The following is an 18,746-nucleotide window of genomic DNA, read 5'->3' as shown; positions in this document are numbered from 1 at the left end:
ACCCTAATGAGTATGTCTTTGGATGGTGGGAGGAAGCCGGAGTATATATGTCAATCAGAGGAACCAGAGTGGCACTTTTTTGCTGCTAATACTTGTGTCCTTTCCCTCAAGTAGATTTTTTTCAGAGACTAAGACGTTTACTGAAGTATTTTGACATTGCTGCACTATTTTTACCTTAGCAAAGAATCTGAATACCTTCTCCACCACACCCTCCCCTTATGCAGTTTGCACTTTTTCCTGTGATGTGAGGCACTCTGCACACTTTCTTTTCAAATTAGCCACAGAGCCTGTCTGCAGCCTCTGATCATGACTTTTCACTCTGAGCTGAACTCTGCCTCCTCTCAGAGGATGAGCAGCTAAGCGTATGTATCTGTGTCGCTGGCGGCTTCCAGCTTCCAGCTCCCAGCCTCACACTACAGTCAGACGCCCTTTCTCCGTAAGCCGCACTGGAGCGAGCCCAAGCCAGACCAGACGAAAAACACAATGAGGAGCACTTGGGAGACTGTTATCTCTCCCGCCAAGCTGGTGACGGCCATGGAAACCCGGCCATTGCCAGGATACCCCATCAGGAATTCTTACTGGTCCAAGGCAGGGATAGGCTCTAAGACCAAAACAACAAAACAACCATAAACACAGAGCAAAGAGATTTATCTGTCGCACACAGACACGCAAACACACGCCCATTATCCTGGTTGTGAAGGGCAACAGTCAGAGCTCTTTCTGTGCATGAATGATGACACATGTATTTATAACACATGTGCACTGTTACATATATTATTTTGATCATACAATATGATCAAACAGTCCTACACAGTCACAAAAAATTTGTCCAGACAGTTTCAGGAGATTTAGAACTTAATGTTGAAATTCACTACTGAGATGAGTCAGTTAAGGGGACTGTATAATGTATTAAAGCCTTTTAAAAAAAGACATTTTGAAACTTAGCTAACAAGCCAAGAAACTGAGACTGAGTAGAAGGCAGAGGAACAGAGGAATGGGGGAAGAGATGGAGCGGGGATCACGAGTTGGATACACACATTCAGAATGAAAGCCTGAGAGCCAGAGTGAAAGCCTGAGATGGATAATGTTTCACTGTCCTGAATTCCCTGTGTAAACCGCAGACAACTCACACACTGGCCTTCCTTTATTTCACCTGATGCCCCGACTGAAACACTTGCATTCACACACGTGGCATCTTTTTCTCCACGCTGGTTGTGTTTATTTAGTATCCTTTCCTGCTGTTACTATGTCATGGCTTGAGTAACCGTGTGTGTGTGTGTGTGTGTGTGTGTGTGTGTGTGTAAAAGCAGAGGAGAAAATGGGCCTGAGGAATTTCAGTTCTTAAACAATCAGCTAGTTACTATTAATCACCCAGCTACGGCTCAGCAAGCTTAGGAATGTAGCCTTTAAACACGCACACGGCCCCACACACACACACACACACACACACACACACACACACACACACACACACACACACACAGAGTCATGTTTCTATCACTTTAGAGAACATTGCATTCATACTATTTGCCAAATACCAAACCTACATCTAATCTTTCACTAAGCCTATAGCTTCATGGTTTACATTTTAGTGCCGACAACATGGGTAACACATATGCACAGTAAAAGAAAGTCTCAGTAGCTTATTCTCATCTGTACTTTCACAATTAACAGCACAACTGAGGTGTCATTTCTGCCTCTTCCTATGCCATTTTCACTCTTGCACACATTACGACGTATATTTCTCCAGTGAATCTCTACTGAATGTAAAGCCATAGCAGGTGCCCACATGTTGCAGGCAAGCTGTGAGTGGGCCACTGGGTGAGGGGTAACAGGGGGCGGCGAGCTGGGAGGGAGAGGGGGGGTAATTTGAGGGTTATGGGCTATGTGAGGACAATGTGACCAAAGGGACTCTCTCTTTCTTGCCTCCACCACTGCCGCTACTGTCGTCGCTCAGCGCTCCGAGAGAGCAAGAGAAAACACTGACTCTTTTGTACGACCTACGAAGACAGACCGGCCCTCCCTCCTTTCCTCACCCGTCTCTCCCTCTGCCCCCTCCCTCTCTCTCTGCTCAGTCGGCCCTATCTTTCTGTGTAATGTGCACCTGCTCAGCCTGCAAGACATCTCACACACACACACGCACACAAATACTTTAGAAAGGAGCTGAGTGAAAGGGGGAGACAGACGACTCTGTAGAAGAAAACAAGCCTGCATTCCACAGTTTTCTCCGTGTTACTGCTTCAGATCTGAGTGTACGTTTAGAGGCGGAAGAGCAAAGGTGTCCCAGTTTCTTTCTTTAACTGTGCTGAAATGTTCATCTCGAATTATTAAGAAAAAAATAAAGTATATGTGCCAACAGTCCATCACTCTCAAAATCACTTATAGATACTCCTTAGTATCTATAAATATGGCGTGTTGTCAACATTGGTGCTCCATTGCAGAAAAAGAGTTTGCATCACTATATGACGCACTGATTGCACTAAGAAGATGAAGAGTCTACATGTAAGGAGCAGAGTTGGCTGCAGACTGTAGAACACCAGATAAGGACTGTGCTATTGTCTTGCTAGGGACTAGCTCACAAAGTGGTCCCTAAGTAACAGCTCCATGCCAGAGAAAAGGATCCATAAGCCAAAAATTAAAAAGACGTATCTAATGTTTGATGATCTTTAGTTATGGGTTTCGCAGCTGGAACTGGAGCTATCACCAGAATCTCGTGGAGACAACAGAGCTCCCATTCGACTGATTCAAGAGATTTGTCATGCTGCCACATTTAGTTTCAAGACTTTTTACAAACTGTTGAGAGCAAAGGTGTCTGACGCAGACACAGAATGCCAAACCACTTCCACTGGTGAAGTAACCTGACTTCTTTGGTATCTTCATTTGAAAGATACGATATTCATTCATAAAATCCTTGGATCAATTTTTAAGTATTTCATTTCCCGTACTATCCAATCTAATCCAATCCAACTTTATTGATATAGCACTTTGAAAACCACCAAAAAGAACCAAAGTGCCGTACAGAAGAAATAAATAAAAGACTAAAAGAATTACTAAAAAACATAAAAATAATTGTAAATTTGCTGATTGAGCAATCTCACAGAGTCCTGCGAGATCACACAGTGAGATTAGCCCACGTTTAAGGGAGATCCAAAACATGACAAAAGCTTATGTATGGCAGCATTTTGGATTTGGAAAGTATGATCACAGAGAAGGGAATGATGAAAACAAAGCCTTATGTACGAAATGAGGTCAAATATTGTTGAAATATCACAAATCTACAAGACCAATAATGGCATTAGTCTTGTGGAAATCTCTTTCAAACTGAAGCAAAATGTTTCCAAAACTGAAATCTCTCGAAATATATCGAATTGAATTGGGACCTTGTGAACTGGTATTGAATAGATTCAGGAAATGCATAGCAATACCTATAGTAAGTGAATATATAGCAATGACAGCTTTTGACATTATGCTATGTTTTGAGCATATTTATAATTAAAGTTGGCCCTCAATATTGACTGTATTTGACATTAGCCCAGCTATGATTTAACATACGTATTAATATATAGATATCTACTTATTTCTGCAATAAGACTTATAATATACCTCTATCTATAGCAGTTATGTCCTTATTTTCTTTTACTGTTATTGATATGCATTAGCAGTTGAATGACTTCCGATTTTTTAAAGTCGACTAATATGTGTGAAAGTCGAGTCGACGTCAACTCGATGACATCACACATAAAAACACAGTAGAAGTAATGCTTTGCAACAATGAAATCTACATTCTTGACCTGAATACATATTGTAGCGTCTCGCACAAAGGAAGCTTGGCACATGGCACAACAGTAAAGTTGACTCGTCAACTAGTCGACGACTAGTCCGTACAACCCCTAATATGTATAGCAAGTTAGCAATCTCCCCAGGGCAAAACTGCAAAAAGCCTGTAGATATAAACCGATCTAAAGTTAGAGGCAATAGCTGAGCACTTTCACACACCTCTGTACATTAGTCTTCATTTAATTCTGATATTCACATTAGTGTATCTGTAATGTGTAGTGTGACAGCTACAAGGCTAGTTTACATAACCCTCTGTACACACTGTACTACTGATGTGCGCTGTCATCCATGAAATAAAATGGCAGTGACATTATAATATCTCTGCCAAAGGCTTTGTGCCGTGTCTTCCGATCTACTGTTCTAAATCTATAGTCTGGACCAACCAACAATAAGAGATAATTAAAAATATTCTCAGTTATAAAACAGATACGGTAAAGAAAAATGTACCAATTTAGCTGACCTGATGAACTACCTGTCGGACTGACTCCCACTGCCCCCCAAAATGAGATTTTATATTTTGACTTTTCGTACTGCAAATGGCAAATCAATTTCAATATTCATATTTTTTGGGCTCAAATATCTTCCTGACATACAATGAGTAGAAACCCACCTTCCGTCTGTTTAAGACAGTAGTTATTCTATAACTGGGTCAATCTGTTACGTAACTGATGCCTTGAATTTCATGAATAAGTAAGATGAATAAGTCACAAAGAGGAGACTCCCAGAAGACGACTGTGGAAATGAGTCTATGCTGCTGCAAGGAACTGCGTTAAGACTTGAAAGATACATCCCCGAGGGTTCGGCATAGGAACATATTGTAGGAGAATTGTTTTATACGTGTGTGTCGGTGCTTCTGGTGAAAAAAAGGGATAGTTCCCTATTATGTATGCAGCTGTGGAGCAACGGGAATTACAGTATGACAGGAGCTGTAGAAAATAGCTACAGTAAGACACACTGAAGGACACGAAGGAAAGGAAGAGCGACAGAATGGGAAATAAGGAGAGACAGGGGGAGGAAACAGAGGGCAAGGCATGGGAGAGAATATGTCTTCTTCTCTCTTGAGAGCGGTCACTGTGGACTTGATAAGAGAGAGCTGCACCAGACCACAGGAACACTTAATGTGACACTCATGGATGTCACAGAAGAGGAGATATGTTATGAAAGTTAAAAACCTGCAGACACAGAGAAAGATATCTGCTCCTATGCAGCTAGATATATTGAGTTCTTATGAAAAACTGCATAGGCAAAGATCTATAAGTGTGTGAATCGGTTTGTTAACCAAAGGATTGATTTACTACTCCGAAAATTGTCATATAGATTAATCTCTAAAATAGATTAATCGATTAAATGAAATGGAAAAAAATATTGATTGATTTGTTACTAATATCTTTTATTGTATTAATCGATAGATTTATGTTATTCAGAGTCAAAAATAATCATCTTCATCTTCAAAATGTCTATTTTTGACTGCACACACTCCATGTCCCGCAAATGATTTTGTTGACTATCATGGAAGAACTAACAAAGTAGCAAATCTTATCATTCGCGAAGCTGGAACAGGCAAATGTTTGTGACAAATTATTTATAATGAAAATTAAATAATTAAATAATGAAAACTGCATTAATAATCCATTAACTGAAAGAATAATTAGATTAACTGGTACCATCTTATGCACTGCTATTTTATCTTACTACACTACTACGGTGCTAAAATCAGAATGGAAGTTACTTTCTTGCTCTGTAATACTTCCATTCCCTTAGTTTACCCTTAAAAAGCCTTATTATCATGACTTACACTATCCAGACACTCAGCTTCAACCCAGATTGGTCACACAAGAATACCTTTTGGGACTCAGCACGCTGGATTCCAAGGTGAAGCTAACCTAACCTCCAGACAAGAATAAAAAAAAACTTTACATCAAAAGAAGAGCCACTTTTAACAGAAAGCCTCTATAAACTGATGTGAACTGAGTCCATTCCTCTTTCCATTTTGCGTGTTTGCAATCACAACAAAGTAAATGTGAGTCTGCCTGAGTCTCTGCAAGCATAACTGTGTCAAATAGCAGTGAATCCAGCCTAAAGTGCGGAAGGGATGGGGGTTCTCTTTCCTCCGCTCCTCTGCCGAGCAGTGAGGAATCATAACTGCTGAGAGGATTTCCACAGCGCACAGAGGAAGGAGTGCTGGTTGGGATAGTGCATCCCCATCGCACTCTGCCAGTTAGCATTCACGCACATTTTCAAAACCATTCATTATTCATTACTCCCCGCTGGGCCACAGCCCAAACTCAGATGAGAGCTGAGCAGAAGCGTGTTCTGGTTTTCAGGTCTCACCCACAAGAGCAGACTGCTTAAAGGAATACTTTCAGCGCACAAAATGTTAGGGGCCTCATTATTAATCGTACTTCCAAATATCCTCAGTGCTTGTTTAACGCGTTTCTAAGTTTAGGGATCTTTTTGTAACCCGCACCCTGCACATTATCCAGGTTTCCTGTTTCCTGAGCGAGTAAGTGGGACGAATAGCAGAAACGAGCAGTGAATCACAGCTTTCAGTTGTGGGTGTCATATAAAAGGCATGGTCCAGATGGCTTAAGCTGTTTTACTAAAAATATACAAAGAAATGCACAGTTGTTGGGAGAGAACTCTAAATAAACCAAACTGTGAAATCCTGAGCAAAGAGGAGAAAATGAATGAAAACATGACTGACTAAATGGACTGCATCCATCTGAATAAGGTTGACAGTGTATAATTATGTATACACTGGAGATTAATTTGCACAAAGAGGCATTAATATCTGCTTTATAGAAATACATTCATCCAGATAAAATAGCTCAAGTTCCGGACAGGGTCTATAATCTCCTTCCGTCCTGGGACATGAGCATCTGTCTGTCTCACAAGTCTGTGACCTTGAACGCTCCCCCACCCGCCACCCCCCCCCCCCCCGTGTCTATTCAAGCACTCACAAGAGTAGAGCAACAGTAGATTTCGACTTGAACGGGGCATTAAAAGAAGAAATGCACAGACAAAATGCGAGTAATGCGACTAAACTTGCCTTTCAAGCTCTCAGAACACATTCCTCTGTATTTACACCGAAACACCGAACGAGTGTGAGAGGGAGGGGGAGGGAGAGAGACTGGGGGTGGGGGGAAGGATAAGGAAGAATCAGAGTGTTTACAAAAAACTAATAGATAATCACTTGAGATAATATGTCCTGTGCGTCTTCAACGCAGATTCAGTGATTATGAGGTGTTTAAACGTGTATTCCACTGTTGGCAACAGCCCACGAAAGCACCTTTCCAACACACTGGCGCGCTCCCCTGTGCCTCCCCATCTACAAGTGTTCCCAGGGTGCACCCTTGGGAGCACAGCTCTATAACACTCATTCCAGTCAACTTTCCCGACATCAAGGAATGCGGGTGGCATTCACGCATTTCGCCCCGGCAACGCTCCAGCCTCTAATATCAGGCTGAAATGCAACGAGAAAACCCTGCTTCGTTCCTAAACGGACTCGGGATAGCTTACCTGCTCCATGCAGGGCGTCGAGGGAGCTGGGTGATGCTGGATGTGGAGGTTCGTCCAGTGCCTTCATACCGCGCTCCGAAGCGGCACATAGCAACACAAATTTCCCCCTGCACGGCGTCAGGTTCCCCCCACAGAGCCCAGGACAGAGCAGTCCTTATATTTATCCTCGTCGGTCGCCATTGGGAAGAGCGCCATCGTGCGGCCGACCGGAGCGCACGATGGCGCAACAGGTGGATGTAGGAAAGGAGAGACGGGTTGAGATGCTGCGTTCAAGAACTCTGAGGAAATATTATAAAGTGTAATTACTTGCGTTTGAAGCTTAACAATAAATTTTAAAAATACACCAATCCTTTCCAGGTTGTTTTTGGAGATGGTTTACCTACACTTTCAGCTGTGAATGGCAGTTTAACAGGCAGAATAAAAATGTATCAGCTTTCATTTTCTCTACTCCACTCTTTACACAGTTCATCAGGCTCCACTGAAAGGCAGTTGGGCCACCTCCATACGGTCTCCTGCATGAGAGAGCCGGCTTAATGACTTCATGGCTGCATACCAAAACACAATTATCCCTAATCTCTTCTCCCAGATCGGACATAGACTACTGCTTAATGTTTACTTGAGTGCCACAGTGAGAATACTGGCTCTATAACAGTTATTGGTCTGGACAAAAAATCACTTTATGTCTTAAACATGTTGTCGTTATTCATGCTATTGATTACTAGCTGTAGTATTATTGTCTTAGTACCAATAGCAGCTATAGATTAAATGAGTACTTATGATAATGCAAACATCTAGTGAGGGATGAAGGATAACGAAAATAGAGATTGAAAGGACTCATAAAAGAAATGAGAAATTAGAAAAAGCCTTTGTTGTCATTGTATGCATGTTACAACGAAATTGCAAAATACCTACCACAGCGGTGCTTTTAAGAAGAACAAAATCTAAAAATACATAAAAAAAAAATGCATTCACAGACAGAGTGAGACCATAATAACGAGAAAGGTGAATTTTCCAGTTTATTCATATATTTTGATTGCTTTATTCATAGGGCGGCAGAGTGGTATGTCCACATGACAAGCGGTTACGGAAAATGAATGGATGAATGAATGAATGCTTTATTCATCCATCCATGTGATCAGTAGATGGCGGTATTTCCCCAAGCATCTCCAATCTAAAGTGAAGTTGGACAATATGTGTTGAACTTCCGGTTTATTAAAGCGCTGCAAGTAGTATAGGCACTTTCAAAGTAAAAGCGTACGATTTCTCAAGGAGAAATCTGAATTATCCAACTAAAATTACATCTGTAAATGCATATTGGAACTCATATTCATATTATGGCTCAAGACTGTTGACGGATAATGAAATACTGTATCTGAATACATAATTTGCGTGAAATAAAGTTCTTTGCGTTACTGCATGAAATTACATGCTGTTTGTACATCCAGCGCAAAATATTCAATCGTATAAGTCTATGTGAGAATGAATTTTAACACCAAAACGGTTAATTTACAAGTTATAAAAATCAATTAGGAGCGTTCCGATTATTAGTGTTTTCACAACGTGTCTCTGAGGATATTATTTTGAAGTACCACCGGATGTTAGACCTTGTTCTGGATGTGTTGGCGTCAGTGATGTAAGATAACGTGTGAAGCTAATATTTATCCTTCTTCAAAGACTCATGTCTCTTCCAGAGACGTTTGAGGATGGTGGGGACGTTTACACAGACACGCAAACAGTCTTTAATCCGTTGCGAGCCCGTTTTGTCAGGTGAGAGACAAGTGAAGCTATTTTTATTGTCGTTTTTATTTGTTAGCATCTCTATGCAAATTAGCCTAAACAATGACATCGCCCAAACCTAATGTAAACGCTAAAAGTGTCTGACGGGACATGGTAAATGTTAGACAGTGCGCAATTTAAGAGTCCCAGTTTTGTCATGTTTGCTAAACTGTAAACGTAATTCTAATCTGGGATTGAAAACTTATTATGATGATTTTCCAGTAGCCTACCTACTCTGTTGTTTTTGTTGACATTCTGATTTATTTTTCTCTTTCAGGCTCGTGAAATGAAAGAACAAGTCTCTACCTGCTTATTTAATGAGGCGGGTAGTGGTGTCAGATCTGCTGTCGTCGGTTTGAACTGTGTTGCCAAAATAAACACACGTCTACATCACCAGCCTCAGCCGGAGGACAGAGCCGGTCTCTCCCCATGGCTACGGCGCGTTTCCCCGGGAAGGCTGTTGACGTGGCCGCTGGCGCTGGACACAACTGGACCGCTCCAGCGCTGGGCAGGCCGCTGTGTGTAAATGGGACCCCGTGGATCCTGTACCTGTTGGAGGAGTGTGTGGATAATATGTGGGAGTACTGCAGCGTGGTGATAGGACTCATATCCATGTTCTGTTTTCTGCTGTCCACTTTACCGTAAGTGATCATTTTGATGTTTGTCCGCATAATGAAGTGTATGATTTATGACCAAAATCGCTTGAATATACACCGATCAGGCATAACATTACGGCCACCTTACAAATATTGTGTAGGTCTCCCTTGTGCGTCCAAAACAGTTGTGACTCATCAGAGAATGGACATGGGCCTTCTGAGGGTGTCCTGTGGTGTCCAGTGCATCCCACAGATACTTGATGAGTTTGGGATTTAGGGAATTTGTGCTGTTCTTCATGATTTTTTTTAGTTGTTCCTAAACCTTTTTGTGTGTGTCTGTGTCAGGCTGCATCCTGCTGGGGATGGCTGCTGCCATCAAGGAGTGTCATTGCTATGGGGTGGGGGTGTCTGGTCTGGTCTAGGTGGGTGCTACATGTCTAGGTAACATCCACATGAATGTCAGGTCCAGAAGTTTCCCAGCAGGACAGTGAATTGTCACAAGATGGTCAATGTTATTTACGTCTCCTGTCAGTGGTTTTAATGTTGTGGCTGATGTGTGTAATAAACCATTCTCTGTCTGTTCTGTCTATTTAGGCAGGTCTATGAGGCCTACCGGAACGGTAAAGTAGAGGAGGCCATGTCTTTTGGATTTCTCTTCTTCCTCTTCAGTGGAGACCTGACCAGCTTTGCAGGCTGCTACCTCACTAGCCAGCTACCGATTCAGGTGAACACACACGCCGCCCCGCTTGGCTTGTTTTTAGATGTCTGCACTGCATGTGAGCGCTGGTTTTAATTCGGTTCAATTCAATTTCATTTAAATAGCGTCAATAACAGTACAAATTGTCTCAAGGGGCTTTACATAAGCCGTCCTGAAACCCCCCAGTGTAAGCACTAAGGTGGTGGTAAGGAAAAACTGCCTTTTAACAGGACGACACCTTGAGCAGAACCCAGCTCATATGGAGGGACCCATTTGCATGAGGCCAGCCAGGTAGAGACAGAAAAAGAGAAGAGAAGAGAGGAGAATATGAGAGGGGATCAGCAGGAGGAGGGAGGGAATCTAGGATTAGTGTCCTTTGGAGATGTACACAACTCACATATAATATATCTGACAGACAGAGAAATTTGCTCTCTTCTCTCAGCAGTTAGTGAGTTATTACTTTACAGACCAACTGTACTCAGGCCCTTTTTCTTTTTCTTTTTGTAGCTAGAGGCTTTTTGATATTTTCTACGTATAGTTCAATTGCTGTGTCTTAACTTGCCCATTTAATTCACTATCTCCTATCCACTTATTTTACTTTAGCTCACACATTTAAAACAATGGCCCTCACATGTTGCTAGAGTTAACTATGCCTTCATGTAACTTTCTCAGTCAGAATAGACCGGCCAGACTGGAATTTTCAGCACCTAATAACCATGTCAACACTTGATCTGGTCATTTCTGTCTGGGTGGAGGAAATAAGGACTTTCTGCAAATGTTTGCCCCGTATGCGTTATGACGACGTGATGAGTTTCCGGGAGGAAACATAGACACGGTAAAATAAGGTGCTTGAAAAATTGAACAAAGCCAGAACTGATGTGGGTAATGCTGCTGAAAAATCTGGTCGTCTTCTTATATTGACAATTTTAGTTTGGCAGTAAAAACCTTCTGTTATATTTTCATCACATCAGATGCACATGTCCGAAATAAACCAAACCATGTCTCTCTCTCTCTCTCTCTCTCACTCTCTCTATCTCTCTTAGGTAGTGACAGTGGTGTTTTACATCTTCACAGACTTGATCCTCATCTCCCAGTTTCTCTACTATAAGATCAAAAACAGCTCCAGCAGAAGTAAGCAAATGGCACGTGGGGTGTATGTGAGATCTGATCTGAGATTCCTGCATATTTCTCTCTCAAGTGAAAATAAACACTAGGCTTTTATTGTATTGTTGACGTAATTGCAGTCTGAGAGAAGGAATGAGCACAATGCAGTGAATTCCTGTTTTTTTTTCGTTTGATAATTGTGCAGATTCCCATGGTTTCTGAACACACAGTAAATGTTTCATTACTTCTTATTCTGTGAAGTAAATAATTTATTTGTGTTTGTCCTCTAGAAAGTCCTATGTTGAAGTGGATGTGCTTCATGTGGTGTGGTGCTGCTACATTAGTTCTACTAGCTTTACCCAAACTCCTAATAGACAATAGTACATCTTTAGACACCCAGGTAGGATAAACCTTTATTTATTTTAGACTGGAGAATGTGTTTGTGCTGCTTCGCGTCTCCCTCACTCTGTCTCTATCTCTGTCCTTTCCCAGAGTCCAGCTACCTCTAAATCAATGGAAATCACTGGTTATATATGTGGATATGTAGCGTCTGTCTTCTACCTCTGCTCCCGTTTTCCCCAGCTTTATAAAAACGTAAGTGACATATTGAGTTCTTACCATTATTTTCTCTGACAGGGGGACATTCATGGTAACCTCTGGTTATTATTACGTCAGCTAGCCATAAACAGGGATTGTGCGTGAGTGTGTGTAAAGCAGGAGGTGGGATTTGCGTGCTTGTGTGTGCAGTCTCTTTGTCAAAATGAGAACCAGACGTTGAAGACAATGGGGCTGTTGTGATGAAGAAACATGCTGCTATTAATCACTAGACGCTATCGTCTCAGTAGGCTGCCAGCGCCAGAGAAACTTCTGAGCTAAACGTAACGCTTTCTGACTGCTGTAAATCATTTAAGTCAGATTTACCCTGTGGAATGTCCCGCATGTTCAAACATGATAGTTTTTTCAGTGGAAAGCCCAACACATGTCATCATATCTTTCCTGGAGACAAGTTTAGTGTAACAATATACAGCAAAACAGATGAAGGATTGTTACTGTTAAGATTTCTATGACAAACTGTTGTTAGTGGCCTAGTGTTGCATGGGTTCCACCTGTGCAGTAATCTACGGGGTATTCACAGTGGATCAAAGCACTCACCTGGGATCAGATTTTTGGGTTTAGTGTTGTCTTTACAATCTTTCATAATAGAAGTCATGAACCCAGACAACCTCTGTATGTACAGTACCTATTAAAGTATTAACCCGCTTGGAATTTTTCCCTTTTTACTGCTTTTATGAATGGAATCATGGTCAGTATACACTCACTTGCCACTTCATTAGGTACACCACTGAAAACGAATTTACTGCAATATGCCAGGTTGTTTCAAATAACAGAGAGCTGTTGCTTTAACATATATATTTTTTTAATTCTTGAAGCTGTAGGTTGTAGTACAATTGAACTGCACTGTGTTGTGCCGGCACATGTTTGTATTTTGAAAACCTCACAAAAGTATTACCAACAGTGGAGGTCCTTTTTTTGTGGTGCTTCTCTGTTTATTTATTCACTGCTGTATGCATTTAGTTCCAGCGACAGTCTACAGAGGGCACCTCCTACCTTTTGTTCGCCCTGGCCATGATGGGCAATGGAACATATGGGTTAAGCGTTATAGTGGTCCTGCCTGCGCTGAGGGGCTCCAAACAGACCTTCATCATCAAACATCTGGCCTGGCTCATCGGCAGCCTGGGAGTGCTCATACTTGACTTTTTTGTATCCTTTATGTCGCAAGTTGATGCGTGGTGCAAAGTGAGTGAAGTTAAAGATGCCTGCAAAAGTGTTTAACCCATTGTGAAGTATAGTGTCAAAGGTAAATGTGCTATTTGAATGTGTTACTTATTCTCTGGTGATTGTATGAGCCTTAACCTTGTCAGGTCACTGCCCAGTTCATCATGTACAGGAAGAAGATCTCTGCTAAAAGCAATGCACTACTTAGCGTCCCTGAGGTGGAGCCTCTTCTGTGTGAGGAAGAGGAGCTGTCCGTATTGTAACGCTGAGATTAAACACTAGAATGGAACACTTCGTCGACTACAGACTGGTTGTGTATGATCAGAGACATTGCAGAAGCAAAGCAGAAGGTTGTGGTAGCTGCAGTACACTATTATTGACTATTAAAGCTGCAGTCAAGAGGACAAACAGATATGATCCTTATGTTCGTAACACTGGATATTAAGTGAAGAACCAATTTAGAACCATTTCCACTCTTTGTCTCCAGGCTTTCTTGTTTTTTTCTGTTTTTTTCTGTTCTGTTTCCTCCATGGAGATTTCTTGATTTTGTTTCGGATGGAATAACTGTATTTTTATACGCCATCGGGGAGCCTACACACCCAGAGGAGGAGACTTTACTCCAGATGTTGCTTCACAAATGCAAGCTTTAAGGAAGAGTGAAGTGCCGGTTATATTTACACATTTCTGACAGGGGTGAAAACACTTACTGAATCCAACAAGGACAAGTATTCTAGGACGCATGGCGGCTTCAAGTTTTTATGTAAAACTTAGAAATAAAAAGGTTCATTATTTGTTTTGTTTGTTTTGTATGGCATTTCTTATTTGGAAATCCTGGCTAATAAGAAATTGTCACAAACAAAATATTATGTTGATGTTGTCCTCAGCTCCATATTGCCCTCATTTCTATTTACAATGGATTTTGCTTTTTTCTCCTTCCTGCTGTCTTTCTCCTCTCTATTTTGTTCTGGAGAAATACTTTGTGCCTTTATAAACTAAAAACAGTCTTACTATAAATGCACTGCACTAATGCATATTTCATGTTAATCTTTCCAAATTAGTGATTTATTTAAGGCGTCTTTAGACAAGAAATAGGTGTTACCAGCAGCGTTAATTAACAGCTCTATCAGTTTTCTTGAAACGGCCTCATCTTTTGTGACATTTTCTTCTTTGAGGAGACTCTTGATAATGTGTCCTATGACAGGCAACATTAAGAGGGTTGGTATTTTGAGCATAATGAGGTTCAAAATTAGTTAACAAAATTCCAACCTGTGATCCGGTTTAAAGTAATGAGGATTTTATTTTTAGCTTTGCTCCAGTTGTCTGAACAAAACAGACCAAATCTATGTCTTATTTTTGAGCAGTTTAACTTCGTTATTAAGGTTCGGAAAATGAATTAGTTTTAGATCATTAGCAATTCTCATTAGCATTATGTGATACTGTCACTGTTGAACCTGATCATCTAATCTGCAGATTTTGCTACCTCAGTAAAATGTGAACATGATCTTCTTTTCCCAATGTGTAATAAGAGCGTAACGCTTTGTGTGTGTGCAATGTCTCCGCATTAAGGGGAAGTCAGTTGAGGACAAAGAGCATTTCAAATTGTAAAAATTGATATTAAAATGTAACATTTAATTAGTATATTTATTTATGATATTCTAGTCCACCAGATGATGCATTAGTTTAAAATTATGTAGAAATGGGTGGGTTTGTTTTTTTTTTGTTTTTTTACTAAAAAGCAAAATTATTTTCAAAATATGCAATTACATTAACATGTTTTGCAAAATATTTTTGTATTGCACAATTCAGACATATCAATTCCTTCATTCTGTTATGCTTCTTTAGTGTAGCACAATAAGTAGATATTTATTGTATACATTATTACTGTATACTGTAGAACCTGTACTGTTTATAAGACTAGTTGGTGACACTATTTCTAAGATGAAGTTATTTTATTTATGCATAATGTGTTAAATTGGCCACTTGTTGTAATTCTGAGCTGTGTGCCAAGTCATGCAGTGTCTTCCTATAATACCTGTATGTATGTTGTACAAAGCCTGAATAAAATGCAATATGGCCAAAATGTGTCAGTGATGTTTTGATGAGATGCAAACAAAAGATGGTCTCACATTTCCTTGATCCGAACATTTTAAAATCAACAGTTATCTATGGACATGTATAAAATGTTGTTAATGTGTCCTGTGCCTGGTCAGATGTTTAAAGTTACTGTTTGGAATGTTTATCTCCCCCTTTTGGCAGTAAGGGTAATTACATAAACACTGTTAAAGCATGTGCATCATACACTCTACAAACAGAACTTTCCATGACATTGCACATAGGTTTCCTGAAGCGTGGTTTTAAGGCTCGGTGTGGTGGCTCCATCTTGGCAGTGACTCCACCAAACTACCAACTAATTCATAAATGGGCCAACAGGTAGAGCAAGAATGGAGCTTAGACATCTAGCAACCTGTGATGGTCTGTCACTCAAAGCAGCTATGACGTTTTTCCAGTTTAAATTATACAAAAACTCACCTTCCAGCCTCCTAAGCAAAATACCTACAGAGACCACAACATGTTTTGTACCAGGCTGTGTATAACATGTTCATCTATGCTGCTATGTTAACATGGCAGTCTAAGCGGATTGACTCACTTTTGAAGTCAGGCTCTAGTGGACATCTGAGGAACTGCATCCTGTTTGCGCCTACGTATTGGTTTCTTTGGTTTTCATCAAGACTAGAGGTTGCTAATTTGTTCATATGCCCACAGTCCCACCACCCCTTCTGTCAGTGTCATATAGATGAAGATCAATCAACTGCCCCCTCTCTTTTAAACTGCAATGCTTCCTCTGGTCATCGATTTTCTTTGAACCTGCAGCAACAGAAGCTTTTCTTTGACCCTTTCTAGATTCTAGTTCACTGCCCCAGACAACAAATTCACAGAACCCAAGTTACATTTGCCTGCTGTCTCATTGTCTCAATGCATCACAGCCTTCATAACAGTGTAGTTATATCATCAAAGACACTATAATTAAAACAACTCTGCCATACTGAGAGACAGATACAATCAAACTCATTGCCCCAAAATACAAAGTAAACTTAACATAGTTAATTAGAGCTAAGTTGTTTGGTTTAAATACTGCTTTTGTACTATTTGTAGTATTTCTTGAATAGTACAGCTAACTTTCATTTATAAGTTTGTTTAAAGTCATTTCAGTTAGCGTACTCTACCTGACAGAAATTTCACCCTATTTAGTAAACCATTAAGCACAAATTCAGATTTAGTTATAGTCACTCACTCATTCAGGTTCACCCAGTTAAATCATATAGATTTTATTTTTATACATAATTCTAATATCATAGCAGTGGTGATGAACTGGAAGTGTAGTAAATGATTATGTACCCCAGTGAGGATCATCTTGTGTGAGTACAGACAGAACATCAACTACAGGGGGGATAAATCCATTTAGTCTTATCGTGCCACTAACACCATGTGCCCCAGTTCAGGAGGTTTAATTAAAAGATTTCTCTCTTTCTTTCACAAAGGAATGAACTCTCCAACCATCACACTCATGGTGTGGGCATTCAGCAATATATGTGTTATTTATACTATTAAACTGTGGTTGATGTTATTTCATTCAGTCATTCCAGTCAGTAGTAGTGATGATACCCTGTTTATGTTCAAAAATTCAGTATTTGGTTTTGAAAATGTTTATGATTGAATCAAACAAAAACAGAATGCTCCTGGATACCATGTCCTGCCTTAGTAACTACTGGACCTGAACCTGCCAGTCACACACTGATCTCACTGAGGGAAAGGACTCAAAGTTTTTGTTTGTGAAATATTTCCTAGTGTTTTTTTCTGCAAAAGATGGGGAGAAAAAAAAAAATCAAACATCTTCTAATACTTTTAGAAGTGGACCCACAGGAAGTGTAACAATGGTGACGTAAGTAACAGCACTAATGATCTACTGAAGGTTTTGATTCAAAGCGCTTAAACACTTAAAAAACTCACAGAAAAACTTTTGCACAGTAATAATACTTTTATAATACTATGTTCCACAGCAAATCCTTGAGGTGTCACTGGATAGCCTAGCATACTGGATGTACAAAAGGCTGACAAAGCAAAGAGGGATGCATTAAAGCAACATGCAGAGGGGTTGTGAGCTTTGCAGAAAGCCCGAAAAGATGCTGTTCTGGTGAGACTCTCTGTTCACCCTATCCCACTGTCTTCACCTCAACCATCAGCCCTTCACAAAAGAAAGAAACTGTTCTCAGGAGGATGGAGGATCAGCCCTCTCCTCGATGGAGATAGATGGATAGATAGATCTTTGTGGTCAAAGATTGTCTCTGAGAAGGGCAGATGCTTTCTGGACAAGATCCTGAAGAACACCAAAGCACAAAGGCCCCTTGCATCTTCACAGCCTTGACTGAGGCTGACTGTGAACATGTAATAAATGTTTCATCAGATGTACTCTTGATTCACTCTAAGTTTGTAATTATAGCCATTCAAATAATAATAATAATAATAACTTTATTTATATAGCACTTTTAAAAACAGGGTTTACAAAGTGCTTTGACAAACAAAGCAGAACAAATAAAAGTTATACAGTTAAATTAAAACTCAAAACTTAAAAATGAAAGAGTAAAATGAAGACGACATCACAAAAAGGCGAGTCTATAAAATTGAGTTTTAAGAAGTGATTTAAAAGAGGTTACTGATTCTGCAAGCCTTATCTCCTCAGATAGGTCGTTCCAAAGCCGAGGGGCAATAACAGAAAAAGCTCGGTCACCTTTAGATTTAAGCCTTGACTTTGGGACCACCAGGAGGCCCCCACCCGAGGATCTAAGGCTGCGAACTGGCTCATATGGGGTCAACATTTCTGTTATATAGCGTGGAGCCAGGCCAAGACGAGCTTTAAAAGTGATCAGTAAAATCTTAAAATCAATTCTAAAACGAACAGGGAGCCAATGGAGAGAAGCTAAAACTGGGGTGATGTGATGTCGTCTGTTAAAACCTGTGAGAAGCCTAGCTGCTGCGTTCTGGACCAGTTGGAGGCGGGAGAGAGACTTTTGATTTATGCCGGAAAGGAGGGAGTTACAGTAGTCTAGTCTGGAGAAAATTAATGCATGAATAACTTTTTCCAAGTCAGAATGAGACAGTATAGGTTTAATTTTGGAGATGGTTCTGAGTTGGAGGTAGCAGGACTGGACAACTGTTTTAATCTGTTTGTCGAAGGTGAGATCTGAATCAAATATGACTCCCAGATTTCTAGTAGCGGGTTTAATGTTAGTGGAGAGTGGACCAAGGCTATTTGTAATAAGGTTGGTGTCTGTGTTTGGGGGACTGAACAAGATGATTTCTGATTTAGACTTTTCTACATCTTGATCTGAATGCTCTTTGTCTTATGTGCATCCTTTAGATTTCTACGCAAGAGTCTAAAAATG

General features: G+C 40.4%; 1 protein-coding gene across 2 annotated transcripts; it reads left to right on the top strand.

The window, feature by feature from the left end:
- Positions 1-8,635: 8,635 nt before the first annotated feature.
- On the top strand, positions 8,636-15,624 carry LOC311498013 (lysosomal amino acid transporter 1 homolog). Of its 2 annotated transcripts, none has more exons than XM_084558447.1 (8): positions 8,636-9,123; positions 9,410-9,773; positions 10,323-10,452; positions 11,469-11,556; positions 11,820-11,929; positions 12,022-12,123; positions 13,105-13,290; positions 13,464-15,624. In XM_084558447.1, exons 2-8 carry the CDS (start codon positions 9,562-9,564, stop codon positions 13,566-13,568), a joined length of 933 nt encoding a protein of 310 aa, XP_084414573.1. In that variant the 5' UTR covers positions 8,636-9,123; positions 9,410-9,561; the 3' UTR covers positions 13,569-15,624. The 2 variants fall into 2 exon arrangements, with proteins under 2 accessions (XP_084414573.1, XP_084414572.1); XM_084558446.1 differs by having other exon boundaries at positions 13,452-15,624.
- Positions 15,625-18,746: the final 3,122 nt, after the last annotated feature.

Source organism: Chelon labrosus, assembly GCF_963514085.1.
Source record: "Chelon labrosus genome assembly, chromosome: 13".
NCBI classification, from domain to species: Eukaryota; Metazoa; Chordata; class Actinopteri; order Mugiliformes; family Mugilidae; genus Chelon; species Chelon labrosus.
The sequence above is the reverse complement of the archived record's forward strand: the minus strand, read 5'-3'. Positions and strand labels throughout refer to the sequence as shown.